This window comes from Delphinus delphis, chromosome X, assembly GCF_949987515.2.
Source record: "Delphinus delphis chromosome X, mDelDel1.2, whole genome shotgun sequence".
Classification (NCBI taxonomy): Eukaryota; Metazoa; Chordata; class Mammalia; order Artiodactyla; family Delphinidae; genus Delphinus; species Delphinus delphis.
In genome coordinates this window covers 119407545-119423596 of record NC_082704.1, presented here as the reverse complement: position 1 = coordinate 119423596, position 16052 = coordinate 119407545, and the positions used below count along the sequence as shown (strand labels likewise).

Sequence of the window (16052 nt, the reverse complement as noted above, 5' to 3'; positions counted from 1 at the left end):
ACATGGTGAATTACAGTTGTAAGTACTGAAGATGCACATAATAAGGAGTTTTAAAACTCCATATGGGGCTTCCCTGGTGGCGCAGTGGTTGAGAGTCCGCCTGCCGATGCAGGAGATGCGGGTTCGTGCCCCGGTCCGGGAAGATCCCACATGCCGCGGAGCGGCTGGGCCCTTGAGCCATGGCCGCTGAGCCTGCGCGTCCGGAGCCTGTGCTCCACGACGGGAGAGGCCACGGCGGTGAGAGGCCCGCGTACTGCAGAAAAAAAAAAAAAAGAAAAAAACTCCATACTAACTTACCATTTACCTTATTACAAAGGCACCAGTGAGTGCTTTTAACATGATTTCTCTTAAATCGGTGACGTTTTCTTCTCTATCTAAATCTCACCATTCTCGTGTTTCGTTATCCCTAGGCAACCACTAATCTGACTTGTATCTCAGAGATTAGTTAGCATTTTCTAACTAGTGTTATATGTAGAGCTCCAAAATGGATCATGTACTCTTTTTATATATATATATATATATATATATATATATAAATTTATTTACTTTTGGCTGCGTTGGGTCTTCGTTGCTGCGCGTGGGTTTTCTCTAGTTGCGGCGAGCTGGGGCTACTCTTCGTTGCGGTGCGCGGGCTTCTCATTGTGGTGGCTTCTCATGTTGCGGAGCACGGGCTCTAGGCGCGTGGGCTTCAGTAGTTGTGGCGTGTGGACTCAGTAGTTGTGGCTCGTGGGCTCTAGAGCGCAGGCTCAGTAGCTGTGGCGCACGGGCTTAGTTGCTCCACGGCATGTGGGATCTTCCCGGACCAGGACTCAAACCCGTGTCCCCTGCATTGGCAGGCGGATTCTTAACCACTGTGCCACCAGGGAAGCCCTAGATCACGTACTCTTTAAAAAAAAAAAAAAAAAAGTGTTTAGTTTATGAAGGCACTCTGTAGTTAATTCATAGACTGAGCCACCAGCACATCAATATCAAATGTTGCCCTACCTGCGGATCACCAAATGATAAATGAGCTGCCTGAACCCTCAACTACCTGCCCAGCCCAGGCACCTTAAGAAAGCGTGGCTTTTCTGATGAAGATTGAAAACAGCTTAGGGTCCTGAGGGTGAGAGTGGCCAGTGCAGGCTTGGTTTTTCTCGGAGGTTCTGGGAAGAGGCATGTACGCGCCTCGGTGTAAAACACATACCCGTGGTTTTATGAACAAAGTGGGCATCGTGGATCACATCCTGACGCCCTCCCGCTGGTGACAGCTGCTGGGTGTGCGTGTCTTGCTTCAGCCTGTGCGGCGAGCAGGGCACCCGGCGGCCAGGCGAGGGTGGTGGCGGGCTGACTTCACGAGGCGGTGGCGTCCGGTTTCACGGGGCATGGGCACCGCGTATCTTGTCATCGTTTAGAAGCCAGGACTGGCCGAGCGCGATGCCTTGGGAGACAAGGACCCAGATCCCTGTCTCTCCCCAGCCACGTTTCTTTCCCAGACAGCTGAGAGCCAGCGCTTCCCTCCCAGAGCTGTGTCGGCTGGAAACAAAGCAGGGTAACAGGAAGCCCCACCGGGTGCACACATGTTCTCCTTTGAGATGTCCAGGTGGTATCCTGGCGTCTGCCCGGGAGTCAGTGGAACCGGGGCACCAGCAGGGGCAGCCTGGCCGTGCCTCCCGGGCACTCTGTCCTTCCCTCTTTGTTCGGCCAAGGAAGTGCTGCTTGCAGGAAAGTGTGGGAGGATGTGGTAACCTCTTCTTCTGTGTCTGTTTCTCTGTGTACTTGTCGCCTGCACTTTCTTCCCCCGTGTCGGCCCCTCCCTGGAGATCCTGATGGGCAGGTGTGGGATGGATCTCGGCGCTGGTATTTCCCTGAGGGCCACGGGCTAGTTTGCTGGGTGGCCGCAGTGCTCATACCACTGGCTTAAGCAAATGTGCTTGGAAAAGGTTAAGACCCGAAACTGGGTCACTCGAGGCCTCTTCCTGATTAACGCAGGCGTCGGTAAGCCCCTTGCTGTGGGAGACGTGCTGAAGTAGGGCACGCTTCTCGCCCGGTGCTGGGTTAAGGCTGTTGCCGTCCGATGCCGTAAAATGCTCACTGAAAGCTCTGTGTGCACAGCACCGGGATACCATCCACTGTCCTCCGTTCACAGGGAAGTTGGTACCATACGTTCAGCTCCTAAAACGTACATGGAATTTCAAACACCGTAGGGAACACGTCTCTTAACTGTCAGGCCGTGAATTCTATTGTATAGCTTGTAATGACTCTCTCCGTCTTCCTTCCAAATGTATGTGGTAATCTTAGGCTTGTCTACAGTGAACTTCGCCTGCCACTTCGTCGTTCGTGGCCCTCTTGAGCCGTCCGCTGCTGCGAGCAGTTTTTATGCCAGGGCCACGTTATGCATAGGGTTGACGTATGTTTCCTGCCTCTTTGCCGGAGGCCTTAAACCCTTCCGTGACTCTGCTTACGTCCGCCAAGCTTGTCTTCGGGAGGAGATTAACACCCAAGGATGGAGGTTCGCTGCAGGAGGCCGTAAGGGACGGCCACATGGGGTGGCGTGGCGACACATCTGAAGAAAGGAGGTGTCTGGTCTAGTGACGGCACCCACGCCTGCTAGGAGCAAGTTTCTTGCCCCGTGCATGGGTTTCTGGACGTCACTGAGTTGCAGTGAGTTCTACACCAAGCCAGTGTCGTGCTGGGCTCCCCTCTGCTGCTGGCTCCTTGGAGCTGTCCTAGGGCAGGTGGCTCTGTGCGTGGCCCCAACATTGATGAGTGCAGGTGTTCCTGAAGCAGCAAGAGGAGAGGGATGGATGGGACGTCAGCAGGTTGTATCTCTCCTGCTTTTCCCTCCTCCCCCTTCCTCTCCTTTCTCCCCCCTCTCCCCCACCCCCAAGAGCTCTTCCTGGGGCAGAAACTGTGTGTTCCCACAGAGGGTGTCAGTCTTACTGGGGATGCTGGTGGGTGTTGCCTTTGGAGGGTGGTCTGAGATTGCTCGTTCAAATTTCAGGGGAAAAGTGTCTGTTTTGAGCATTTGCGGGATTTGTTCCTGTTTGTTCCTGTGCTTATTTTCTTCTTAAAACAGAGTAGACCCAGAGGTTTATTCTGGACAGACGCCGACTCGTTTGGGCTGTTTGCCATTCTTGTTTTTATGAAATAAAATCGGGGGGAAAAGCCACACAGAGCAGGACTGCTTTATTTGGGAAAAGGTTGCTTCTACTCAGATGCAGATTCAGCGTGTGGCGTAACCAGCTTAATCAGCTGAATCTCCAGGTGAGGTGTTTCAGATTCTAAGCCACGTAGAGAGTGGTAAACAGTTAGGATTTTGTTTTTCGTTAGGAGGCATGCGAGTGATGTTGATATAATTTAGTTTGGAAGCGCTGGTGGTTTCTAATATATGAAGGCAGGCAGAGAACGTTTCACGTACTTTTGTTTCTATACCCTGACGTATGAGACTCTTGCTCTGTTGCTAATCCTTAGGGCTGCTCGGACTTAGTTATGTCAATGGTTGCACATTTGAGTGTCTGGGGTGTCTTTACCGAAAAATCCATTCTGTTTAAAAGTAGCCAAGAAGCTGCATCGGTGCCTTTCTGAAAACTGGGGACATGCACTGTGACCTCGGGTGGTTTGGACAAAGCGTTTTTAGTACGGGTAGTGCTGGGTGAGACAGTCCCCTTCACCCCCCTTTGCAAAAGTTAATGGAAAAATAGCCAGGCCATTTGGGTCTGCTCCAGTTCTGCCTGCGTTCATTGTGTGACATTTCTACGCGGTCTTTCCTGCTCATGCACCTGGGGAACGCCAGAGGCCGAGACAGGCGTGCACTTGCCCTTGCTGGGAGACAGATAAGGGGTGCCCCGGCCTCGTGGGGCGGAACCCTGATGCTTTTATCCCGTGTGAATGCTGCTACACGGCCCTGGCATTGGTTTAAAATGCAGCTTTGATGTCTTGTATCAGTTTCAGCTATTTAGGTCATTTGGGAATTTTCCTCTTTACCTCTTTCGCCTCGTGTATAAAGGCAGGAGCGCCTGGACTCTTATCCCGGTTTATCAAGTGTGATGTCACCACCCACAGCATCGTGTTGTCAGATCAGTGCCCGGGAAAACAACTCCGCCATTCACAGAGTGGTCTGACCTCTGTTTTTATTCATTCACGTAATGTACGTTGGAAGCGCTCCAGCCAGGCGGCTGAAGTTGTACCCATAGGTCCTGCCCTCGGGGCGCTGGCAGCTGAGGGGGCGGATGGGCATGGACAGGAAAAGCTCTAACAAGTGGTGGCTCTGGCAGAAGGAGGGAGGGCTGGAGCAGAGCTCAGCAGTCAGGCTGTCCTTTGAAGGCTGAGCCAGCTTTGAGACACAGACGTGGACCTGAGTCGGTGATGCCGGGACCTCCTAAAGAGGCTGGCAGAGCGGATGGGGGAAGGGAGGAAGGGTATCTCGGGGCTAGAGCGGCGAGTCTCAGACCTGAGCTCGCCTCGGAATGACCTTGAGGGCTTGTGCAAACACAGCCGTCCCAGCGATGCCAGTGCCGCCTGGCCCGGGCTTCGCTCCGTGGCAGTTGGGAGCAGCTGAGGGCGGTGGGGTGAGGGCAGGAGCTGCCAGAGCTGAGTTGCAGGGAGACTGGTAGAAGGTAGAGGCAGCTCGGGAGAGGGAGAGGCCGGTCAGCATGTGTCCTCTAGAGGCTTGACCGGCGCAGGAAGGAAGCAGCAGCTCAGGGCAGGCTTCATTTTGTGTCTGTAGGGTGGTGCTTTTTATGTGTGTTTCACTTTTAAAGAATAAAAAGGCTGTTTGCAGTTCTCGCCCTCCTCCAGCCCAGTATCTCGAGGGCCTGTACCCTCTGTAGGCCTGTCCCTCGGGGCCTCTGCACACCCTCCCTCCCTAAGCTTCTGGGGGCTCCTTGCCCGGAACTCACCCCCATCACCCGCAGGACTCACTGGGAAGCATTTGAGGAACTTCCAGCCTTCCCTTTATCTGGAAGTCCCTCCCCACTGCCGCCCCCCTTGGCGCTCGCTTCTAAGATGCCCCAAGCATCACTGTTGGTTTCATTTTCCCCGAGGATGTCGCCTGCAGCCAACACACCCTGTGGTGCCCCCTCACAGTGTCCCGCCAGGCCCTTCCCGTTGGCTTCTCAGCCTGCAGGCCTGGTACTGTCAGCCCCCCCCCCCCGCCCCCCGCGCTCGTGGGGACCACATGCGGACTGCGTTTATTTTCTGAGGCAGCGCCTGTTGGCTGCACTTGGAAACGTTAGGAAAATAATCCGGCGTTCACGTGATTTTTTTTTTTTTTTGAGGGACTTCTGCTCTTTCTCTGAATGAGAAACATTTCATTGAAGCCCTTATTTTAATAATTTCTTTTTAAAAATGAATTTTCTGTATCTAGATCCATTCTTAACTTTCATTGGTATCCTAGCATTTTTTATATTTGAGATCTAAACCCCTTCCCTTCAAAAAAAAAAAAGACTACCTAGCATAAAAAATTATTTTTAGAAATTGAAGTAAATTTAGATTAATTTTGGTGTGCACCTTTTGGGAAAGGTTTCAGAGAAGCCTCATTAGGGCGAATAATTTGATTTGGAAGCCAGAAAACCCGGTGTTAATAGTCAGCAGCATTGCTTTTCAGTATTCATGTGGAAGGAATATTATGCCATATTAAAAATGACATTTTGGAAAAGTGACGGTGGCCTGGAGAGTCAATGCTCACCAGACCAGGCGGGCTGCAGAGAGAAAGGGCCCCGCCAAGTCTGCACGATGCTCTCAGCCGTCTGAAACGGGGAAAGAAATGCAGAGACGTTACCCACCGTTCATCTTCAGATGACGGGTTATCCTCCTTTATTGTCTTAATCGCATTTCAGTTTTTAAATGTTCCATGTTTTCTACAATATGCCCATTCTTTAAGCTTTCCGAGCAGCAGTGGCCATGTGAATGAAAAGGCTTTCTTCCCTGTACACTGGGGTGACCATGGTAGTGGCTGTTAGTCTCCCGTGGGCGTGACTTGGACGCAGCCCTGTTGCGTTTCCGGAGCTGGCAGGATTGTGCAGCTGCACGCGCAGGAGGGGTCAGCACCCGCACCCCGGCCGGGTCACGGCTGTTTCCTCCCTGGCATCGCTGACCACACTGCCTTGCACAGAAGCATGGCCTTGGATGTCTCTGGGCTGAGCCGTGCCGTCCTTCTTCCTCCCGGAAGGGGCGTCCTTGCTGGTCTCTCCAGCCGAGCTGGCTTGTGTCTGACTGCGTGGCCTGCGGAGGGGGCGTTCCTTTCACAGCTCTCCCTTCTGTTCCTGTTTGATGTCTGTTGGGGGTGGGGGGGGCTGGTCCAGCTGTAGCAGACATAGCAGACGTCCCGCCCGCCAGGACAGGAAGGTTCGGGTGTGGTTCGCTGCATACCTGCTGTGTGTGCCTTTCCTTCCGACACGCGTGGCCCCCTGAGGGGGCAGGGCGGTTAACCCCTAACCAGGTACCACGTGGTCCGAGTTCTCCGAGGCCCTCACATCGGGGCACCTTGCCCACCTGTTTTGGCACAGCCTGTGGCCTGTGCACCCCTCACGGCCCCAGACTTCCAGGGACCCGGGTGGTTTAAAGCCACCTGGAGTGCGTATCTTGTGTGGGAAGAAACACCATCGTCTGTTGAAACGAGCGCCTTAAATCGGCCCCTGCCATTTCTGTTCCATCTGGGAACGCTAGGTGGCGCCAGAGCGTTCGGTCCTCGGAGCTTTCCTGCCCAGCGTGGTCACGGGCTTGTGATGGAGAGACCAGCGCTCAGCCACATGTCCTCCTTTCATCAGCCACATGTCCTCCTTTCATCAGCCACATGTCCTCCTTTCATCAGCAGAATCCAGTTTTAAACATCAGAGGGGCTGACAGAAACTGCCTGAACCTTCCTCGATTCCCAGATACGTTCACTGTGCTCTAGGAAAGTCTGAGGACCTGACGAGAGCCACATACGTAGGGAAATTTCAGTCTCCCCAGGAGCCATGATTCCTCACTTACAGCTTCTAGGTATCACCCTTTTCACTGTGTTTTCCTTTTTTTCTTTAAAGCTCCAGTTAGTACCGTAACTGTTGACTATGTCTCCTCGAAGTAGAGGCATGTATCTGTGTACAGACATACCTTGCTGTGTTGTGCTTCACAGATACTGCGTGTTTTGTGTTTGTTTGTTTTACAAATGGAAGGTTGTAGCAACCCTGTGGCAAGCAAGTCTGTTGGCAGCATTTTTGCAACAGCACTGGCTCACTTTGTGTCTCACAGTTTGGTAATCCTCACAGTATTTCAGACTTTTCCACTATCATATTTGTTACGGTGATCAGTGATCTTTGATGTTACTAATATTATTACTAGGATAGATAATAGTGTTTTTCAGCAATAAAGTCTTTTAAAATTAAGGTATGTACGTTGTGTTTTTGTAGGCATGATGCTGTTGCACACTTGGTGGACGATAGTATAGTGTAAACATAGCTTTTACATGCACTGGGAAACCAAAGAGTTCACGTGACTAGCTTTATTACAATGTTCACTTTATTGTGGTGGTCTGGAACCCAACTCGAAACATCTCCAAGGTCTGCCTGTATTATCCTTTAAAATAAGAGGAGAAACATTTAGTCTTCTCAAAGAGCTCGACTTCTGCCCCAGTAAACCAGCTGGTTCCCCACTCATCCCAATTACAGAGTTGAAATATGTTACCACAAAGTGTAAGGCGTTTTCTTTTCCAAGCCTCTTTTTCCTTTGCCTGCAGTTTGTCTAGTTTGTTTCCTTCATTAATTACCCGTAAAGGAAGATGACAGACCTTACGGATATTATAGCACAGGAAAAGCCATCTGAAAATGAAATTCACGTGGCCAGAACCTTCCTTACGAGGATTTTGAGAAACTTTATGAGGTACAGTTTTGGTTTTACAATCCCTTTACTTCTGTGGTGTGATGAATTCGTCTCTTTTATGCTTTAGCTCGTGGGAAACTATCAAAGAGTCAACACATTCCACATTTTGCCACCCGTGTATTTTTCCTCGTTTCTGAGTCATCAGAAGGTTTATGTTATAAATGCTTTCTGGGTTTTCTTTAATATTCGTTGTTGCATAATATTCTTTAATGTTTTTGCCTGTTGGAAGAATGTTTGATCCCCATCAGGTACTTAGAGGCTCAGTTGAACCCTTTCTCCCATCTCGATTGGGCTGTACAAAGTGTCCCTGGTGAGGCTAGATCCGTCTTAAATTGCAGGAGGGGGCTTCCCTGGTGGCGCAGTGGTTGAGAGTCCGCCTGCCGATGCAGGGGACACGGGTTTGTGCCCCAGTCCGGGAAGATCCCACATGCCGCAGAGCGGCTGGGCCCGTGAGCCATGGCCGCTGAGCCTGTGCGTCCGGAGCCTGTGCTCCGCAATGGGAGAGGCCATAGCAGTGAGAGGCCCAGGTACCACAAAAAAAAAAAAAAAAAAAAAAATTGCGGGAGGAGGAGGGGCGCGCATGGGCCATGTGCTCCTGCAGCAGCTTTACCCGGGAGGCCCTGTGATGTTCCTACGTCGGCTGCAGGGATGTCCAACTGGACATGCTGTTTCACACCTGGGCAGGTGTGGTCAAAAACCTAATTAGCCACCCACGGATGGTGGGGGCGGTGGAGGCGGGCAGGGAAGGCTCCTGCCCCGTTCAGAAGCCCTGGCAGGAATGGACTGGAGCCTGTTGGTCTTAGGGCGTGGTGATTCCCATGACAGGAACCCTTAGATGACTTCGGACGCTCTGGGAGGCTCAGAGGAATACATGTCCACCAGTCCCCGTTAACTGCAGGATAGCTGTGTTCACTTAGTGAAGTGAGTGAATAAATAAATGCAGTCAAAACTCCACGGGACCCAGCTCAAGCTTTTCTGCAGCCCAGTGCCTTCTCCTCAAACAGGCTAAGGGCCCGTGCAAAGTTGCACTGGCACCGGACAGACAGAAGATGCTGCTGTGTCTTGGGGGTGGGGCAGCGGGGGTCATGGGCAAGATTCATGTACTTACTTAGAATGAATTTGGAAGCCTAAGGGCTGGTTCACATTCTGGGGCCTGTGATTCTCGCCCGGGGATGTTCTCCGGTAACGAACCTGTACAAAGAGCGTTGGTGCCCAGATGCAGTGGGAAGCACCTGACAGCGATGCAGTAAATCACCCAGGAATCGTTTCTGCCTCCCACTCCTTTCTTCGCCTGAAGTTGTCCTTGCTGTGAAGTCCCTGAGCCATCTGCATCCTTTTTCAGGAGGACTGAGCTGAGCTGGAGGCCACACTCCTGGCACGTCACCAAGTTCTCCGACAGCCACCCCGAGACATCGGCATCTCCATTCCCCTCTACCAGCTCCTGCCCCTTGTGGCCAGGCCAGCACCACGCCAGGTAGGCACGCCTTTCCCGCCGGGATGGGAAGCTGGTTTCACTTTCTGCCACACTCATGACTTCCCTGCCTTGTCGTAATTGTGCATTTCTCACTTTGTTTTAGTTTTTGTTGAGGTACAGTTAATGTACGATATTATTCATTTCCGGTGTACAACATAGTGATGCAAAATTTCTATAGCTTATACTCCATTTAAAGGTATCATAAAGCATTGGCTCCGTTCTCTGTGCTGTACAATATATCCTTGTAGCTTATTTATTTTATAGCTTATACCCCTTCCTCCCCTACCCCTATCTTGCCCCGTCGCCCTTCCCTCTCCCCACTGGGAACCACTGATTTGTTCTCTACGTCTGTGAGTCTGCTTCTGTTCTGTTATATTCGTTTGTTTATTTTTTTACGTTCTACATATAACTGATATCATACAGTATTTGTCTTTCTCTGTCTGACTTAGTTCATTAAGCGTAATACCCCTCTAGGCCCATCCATGTTGATGCAAATGGCAAAATTTCATTCTTTTTTATGGCTGAGCAGTATTCCATTGTGTGTGTGTGTGTGTGTGTGTGTGTGTGTGTGTGTGTGTGTGTGTGTGTGTGTGTAAGATATACCAATCTTCACCTTGTAAATAATGCTGATATGAACATTGGGGTGCATGTATCTTTTCAAATCAGTGTTCTCATTTTCTTTGGGTATATACCCAGGAGTGGAATTGCTAGATCATAGAGTAGTCCTATTTTTAGTTTTTTGAGGAACCTCCATACCGTTTTCCACAGTGGCTGCACCAGTTTACATTCCCACCAATAGTGAACAAGTGTTCCTTTTTCTCTACGTCCTCACCAGCAGTTGTTATTTGTTGTCTCTTTGATGACGGCCATTCTGGCAGCTGTGAGGTGATACCTCATTGTGGTTCTGATTTGCATTTCTCTGATTAGTGATGTTGAGCACTTTCCATGTGCCATCTATATGTCTCCTTTGGAAAAATGTCTGTTCAGGTCTTCTGCACATTTTTAAATCAGGTTTGTTTTTTTAGATATTGAGTTGGATGGGCTGTTTATATATTTTGCATATTAACCCCTCATTGGTCATATCATTTGCAAATATCTTCTCCCATTCAGTAGGTTGTCTTTTCATTTTGTCGATGGTTTCCTTTCCTCTGAAAAAAAAAAGGCCTTTAATTTTCGGGATTTCCCTGGTGGCGCAGTGGTTAAGAATCCGCCTGCCAATGCAGGGGACACAGGTTCGAGCCTTGGTCCGGGAAGATCCCCCATGCAGTGGAGCAACTAAGCCTGTGTGCCACAGCTGCTGAGCCTACGCTCTAGAGCCCGCAAGCCACAACTGCTGAAGCCCACGTGCCTAGAGCCTGTGCTCCACAACAAGAGAAGCCACCCCAATAAGAAGCCTGTGTAACACAATGAAGAGTAGCCCCTGCTCACCGCAACTAGAGAAAGCCTGCGTGCAGCAACAAAGACCCAACACAGCCATAATTAATTAATTAATTATTTTTTTAAAAAAGCCTTTAGGGCTTCCCTGGTGGCGCAGTGGTTGAGAGTCCGCCTGCCGGTGCAGGGGACACGGGTTCGTGCCCCGGTTCGGGAAGATCCCACATGCTGTGGAGCGGCTGGGCCCGTGAGCCATGGCCGCTGAGCCTGTGCGTCCGGAGCCTGTGCTCCGCAACGGGAGAGGCCACAGCAGTGAGAGGCCCGCGTACCGCAAAAAAAAAAAAAAAAGCCTTTACTTTTAATTAGGTCCCATTTGTGTATTTTTGCTTTTCTTTCTTTTGTCTTAGGAGACAGATCCAAAAAAATATTGCTACAGTTTATATCAGAGAGTGTTCTGCCTGTGTTTTCCTCTAGGAGTTTCATGGTGTCTGGCCTTACATTTAGGTCTTTAATCCATTTGGAGTTTATTTTTGTGTATGGTGTTAGGGAGTGTTCTAATTCATTCTTTTACATGTAGCTGTCCAGTTTTCCCAGCACCACTTACTGAAGAGCCTGTCTTTTCTCCACTGTATATTCTTGCCTCCTTTGTCATGGATTAATTGACTATATGTGTGTGGGTTTACTTCTGGGCTCTCTATTCTGTTTCATTGTTGTATGTGTCTGTTGTTGTGCCAGTACCATATTGTTTGATGACTGTAGCTTTGTGGTATAGTCTGAAGTCAGGGATTGTGATACCTCCAGCTCTGTTCTTCTTTCTCAAGATTGTTTTGGCTCTTCAGGGTCTTTCATGTTTCCATGCAAATATTAAAATTATTTATTCTTGTTCTGTGAAAAATGCCCTTGGTGTTTTGATAGGGATTGCATTGAATCTGTAGATTGCCTTGGGTAGTATGGTCATTTTAACAGTATTCTGCCAGTCCATGAACACGGTATATATTTCCATCTGTGTATGTCATCTTCAGTTTCCTTCATCAGTGTCTTACAGTTTTCTGAGTAGGTCTTTTAGCTCCTTGGTTAGATTTATTCCTAGGTATTTAGTTCTTTTTGATACAGTGGTAAATGGGATTGTTTCCTTAGTTTCTCTGTCAGGTAGTTCATTGTTAGTATGCAACACGTTTTTTTGTATTGATTTTGTATCCTACAACTTGACCAAATTCACTGATGAGCTCTAATAGTTTTTGGTGGCGTCTTTAGGATTATCTATGTACAGGAAGTCCCCTACATACGAACGAGTTCTGTTCTGAGAGCACGTTTGTAAGTCCAGTTTGTTCGTTAAGTCCAACAAAGTTAGCCTACGTACCCAGCTAACACAGTCGGCTATATAGTACTGTACAGTAAGAGTTTTATAATACTTTTCACACAAACAATGCATAAAAAACAAACACAAAAAATAAAACATTTTTAATCTTATAATACAGTACCTTGTAAAGTACAGTAGTCCAGTACAGTAGCTGGCACACAGGGGCTGGCATCGAGTGAACAGACCAGAAGAGTTACTGACTGCAGGAGGGAGAGGAGGTGGGAGATGTAGAGCTGAAGGATCGTCAGCAATAGTAGACGGAGGGGGAGCTGCAATTTCACTCACTCCTCACGTTGCTGGCACAGGTTCTGGTTCCTTGATGGATTCAATTCTATCTACCCTCTTGAAAAAACGATCCAGTGATGTCTGGGTAGTAGCACTTTTTTTTTTTTTTTTTTTTTTTTTTTTTTGCGGTACGCGGGCCTCTCACTGCCGTGGCCTCTCCTGTTGCGGAGCACAGGCTCCGGACGCACAGGCTCAGCGGCCGTGGCTCACGGGCCCAGCCGCTCCGTGGCACGTGGGATCCTCCCGGACCGGGGCACGAACCCACGTCCCCTGCATCGGCAGGCGGACTCTCAACCACTGCACCACCGGGGAAGCCCGGTAGTAGCACTTTTCTTCTTGTCATAGATGACACGGTAGCACTGGATTGCATTCTGAACGGCTGCTGCAGCCTTTGTGTACCGTTCTAAGTTTGGGTCCTGTGCCTCGAAAACTAACAGTGCCTCCTCAGATAAAGAAAATCCCCTGCCGTTTCCTGCGTCGTGAATCTCCTTGGTTCTTCAGCTACTTCTCCCTCTTGTTCCTCTGTGCTTTCTCTGGGCCTCCAGTTCTGTCAGGTCTCCATGAGTAAGCTCCTCGTGTTACACAGCAAGGAGTTCAATGAAATCATCCTCTTGCAGATCTCGCTTGAAATAAAGGTACTGTACTACTGTACTCTACACAGTACTGTACAGTACACAGAAGCACAGCCACTCGTAGAGGATGCACGCACGTTACAATGTGCCAGACACGTGAACTAACTTATGTGATTGGACAGGCGAATGCGTGCTGCCGTCTTTGAAAGTTCTCAACCTGAAGGTTCGTAGGTAGGGGACTTGCTGTACAGTGTCACGTCATCTGCAAGCAGCGACAGCAGTTTGACTTCTTCCTTTCCAGTTTGGATTCCTTTCATTGCTTTTACTTTGATTGCCGTGGCTAAGACTTCCAAAAGCATGTTGAATAAGAGCGGTGAGAGTGGGCAGCCTTGGCTTGTTCCTGATCTTAGAGGAAATGCTTTCAGCTTTTCACCGTTGAGTATGATGTTGGCTGTGGGTTTGTCGTAGATGGCCTCTATTATGCTGAGGTACGTCCCCTCTATACCCACTTTGTTGAGAGTTGTTATCATAATGGGTGCTGAATTTTGCCAGAACCTTTCTCTGCATCTCTTGAGCTGATCATATGGTTTTCATCCTTCAGTTCGTTAATGTGGTGTCTCACGTGGGTTGATTTGTAGGTGTGGAACCATCCTTGCATCCCTGGGATAAATTCCACTTGATCATGGTGTATGATCCTTTCAATATATATTTTGGATTCAGTTTGCTATTATTTTGTTGAGGACTTTTCATCTATGTGCATCAGTGGTACTGACCTGTAATTTTATTTTTCTGTGATATCTCTGTCTGGTTTTTGTATCAGGGTGATGCTGGCCCTGTAGAATGAGTTCAGAGCATTCCTTCCTTTGCAATTTTTAGGAAAGTTGGAGAAGGAAAGGCATTAGTTCACCAGGTGAAGCCATCTGGTCCTGGACTTTTGTTTGTTGGGAGTTATTTATTTATTTTTTTAGATTGAGTTTCATTACTGGTAATTGGTTTCTTCATATTTTCTACTTTCTGGTTCGGTCTTGGGAGATTGTACTTTCCTAGAAATTTGTCCATTTCTTCTAGGTTGTGTTTCTGTGGTATCAGTTATAACTGTTTTCATTTCTGGTTTTATTGATTTGGGGCCCTCTTTTTTTCTCGACGCGCCTGGCTAAAGATTTATCAATTTTGTTTACCTTTTCGAAGAGTCGGCTTTTAGTTTTATTGATCTTTGTTAATGGCTTTTTAGTCTGTATTTCATTTATTTCTGCCCCAATCTTCATGATTTCTTTTCTTCTGCTAACTTTGGGCTTTGTTTGTTCTTTTTCTAGTTCCTGTAGGTATAAGGTTAGGTTGTTCGAGCTGTTTGTTTCCTGAGGTAAGCTTGTGTTGCTCTAAACGTCCCTCTTAGGACTGCTTTTGCTGTGTCCCATAGATTTTGGCTTGTTGTGTTTTAAATAGCATCTTTCTTGACCTGAGAATGATGTTCTTTTTCTGATGAGAAAAGGCCGTGGACACACCGTTACTGGTAGGAACTCTAAATTTTTTCACTGAGCAGGCAGGTGTATAATGCCTGAAAACAAAAAATAAAACAGCAAGAGAAACGACAGGCAAGTGTGCTTCCTCATTTATGTTGTCCAGCTGATAAATCAGGAGCCTGGAGGCTTCGCTTTCTGGCTGAATCCCTTTGGGCCAGCCGAGTGGGATGGCTGTCCGCGTCCCCCACGTGTCCACAGCCACCACGTTACTTATTGCTGGGCAGGTTTTTTGGCCAAAGCTCCCCCAGGAAATTCTGTTAAACACCAGCACTCTCTCCCCAAACCCCAGGTTGCTGTGTGGAGGTACAGGAGCGACCAGGGGGCTTCACAGCCCATGTGCCAGGCCTGGTGGTTTCTTGGTAACTGTGAGACAGAGGATGTTAGAATGGTGAGCTGGTGGAAGGGGGGGGGGCGCTGCTCAACCTGGCTTCTCTGGAGCCCACATTTTGGGGTCAGAAGGGCTAATGCAAGGCACACACGGGAGAGCACCATGGGTGTGTTGGCTTGGAGACGTTCCTCCTGGCCACGTGGAGCGTCCAGTCACCTGAGGCTAGCGGCCAGTGTCTTCACTGGTCTGTTAGAAGGATGATGGTAACAGCAGTAGTGTGGCTGTGGGGTATGTACACCAGTGCACGTGTGAGTGTGTGTGTGTACCTCTGTGTGTGTATGTATCTGGGTATGTGTGTGTATCTGCGTGTGTGCATATTTGTGGTATGCATGACTGTGTGTGTGTGTGTGTGTGTGTGTGTGTGTGGAGCTAACAAGTATTTCAAAATGAGTTTTCGGCTGTTAGTAAATACTGGTCTGCTGCGAAGGAAATAGGTCTTAAATACAGTATTACCTATTTCAAGCCATAAGAGATTATAATAGTTGGAGTCCAGGGTGTTTTTGGAAAACCAGATTCTCCTCCGTGTGGTAAAACTTAAGTAAAAAGCGGGCCTTATATTTCATTAAGCCCGTTTGGTGGTTTCTTGATTAAAGAAACACATACGCCCCGTGGAAGAAGTGCTTAGCTTTGTTTATGTTTGCTTGGACTTAGAATCTCCTGGAAAAATTCCCTCAGGGATACTGGTGGGAGGATGGAGAAGAACATGCTCTGTTTCTGCGAAGGGTACCTGGTCTGTCCTCTGCAGACATGGCGTGGAACGGTCATTGCCTCCCTCGTATGACTTAATGAAAGCACTTAACACGCCTGGAGAAATAGTTTCATTATTGAGAGCTTTAAGTGTGCAGTAGTAGCACTATGTCTAAAAAACAAGTACATACGTTAGTCTTAAAATACTTTATTGCTAAAAAATGCTAATCATCATCGGAGCTTTCATTAAATCACAGGCACACGTCATTTCAAAAGGAGGTATGCCTGTGATTTTAATATCTGGGCTTGGAAAAGTCATGTTATCTCTGAACTTGCCTTTTTAAGTTGAAGATCGTTCTCTTTTGATGGCTTTCTTTGCGTTAGCAGTCTGTAGTATGAATCATTTCCTGCACTCAACCAGGGGTCCACAGACTCGTCTCGCAGGGGGCCAGACAGGATTGACACCTCGGGCTGGTGGGCCAGTGTCCGCGGCAGCCGCGCAGCTCTGCCGTTGGGAGCAAAGCACACAGCCATGACCGAGTTCCCGTCAAACTCG

At 48.8% G+C, this 16052-nt stretch overlaps 1 protein-coding gene across 2 annotated transcripts in view; it reads left to right on the top strand.

Moving 5' to 3' along the window:
• Positions 1-16052, top strand: part of SHROOM2 (shroom family member 2) — a 135581-nt gene that overhangs the window by 66679 nt on the left and 52850 nt on the right. For both annotated transcript variants that reach the window (XM_060003161.1, XM_060003160.1), the window contains exon 3: positions 9179-9310. In XM_060003161.1, the coding sequence (XP_059859144.1) occupies positions 9179-9310 (132 nt within the window). The remainder of the gene's footprint in view (positions 1-9178; positions 9311-16052) is intronic.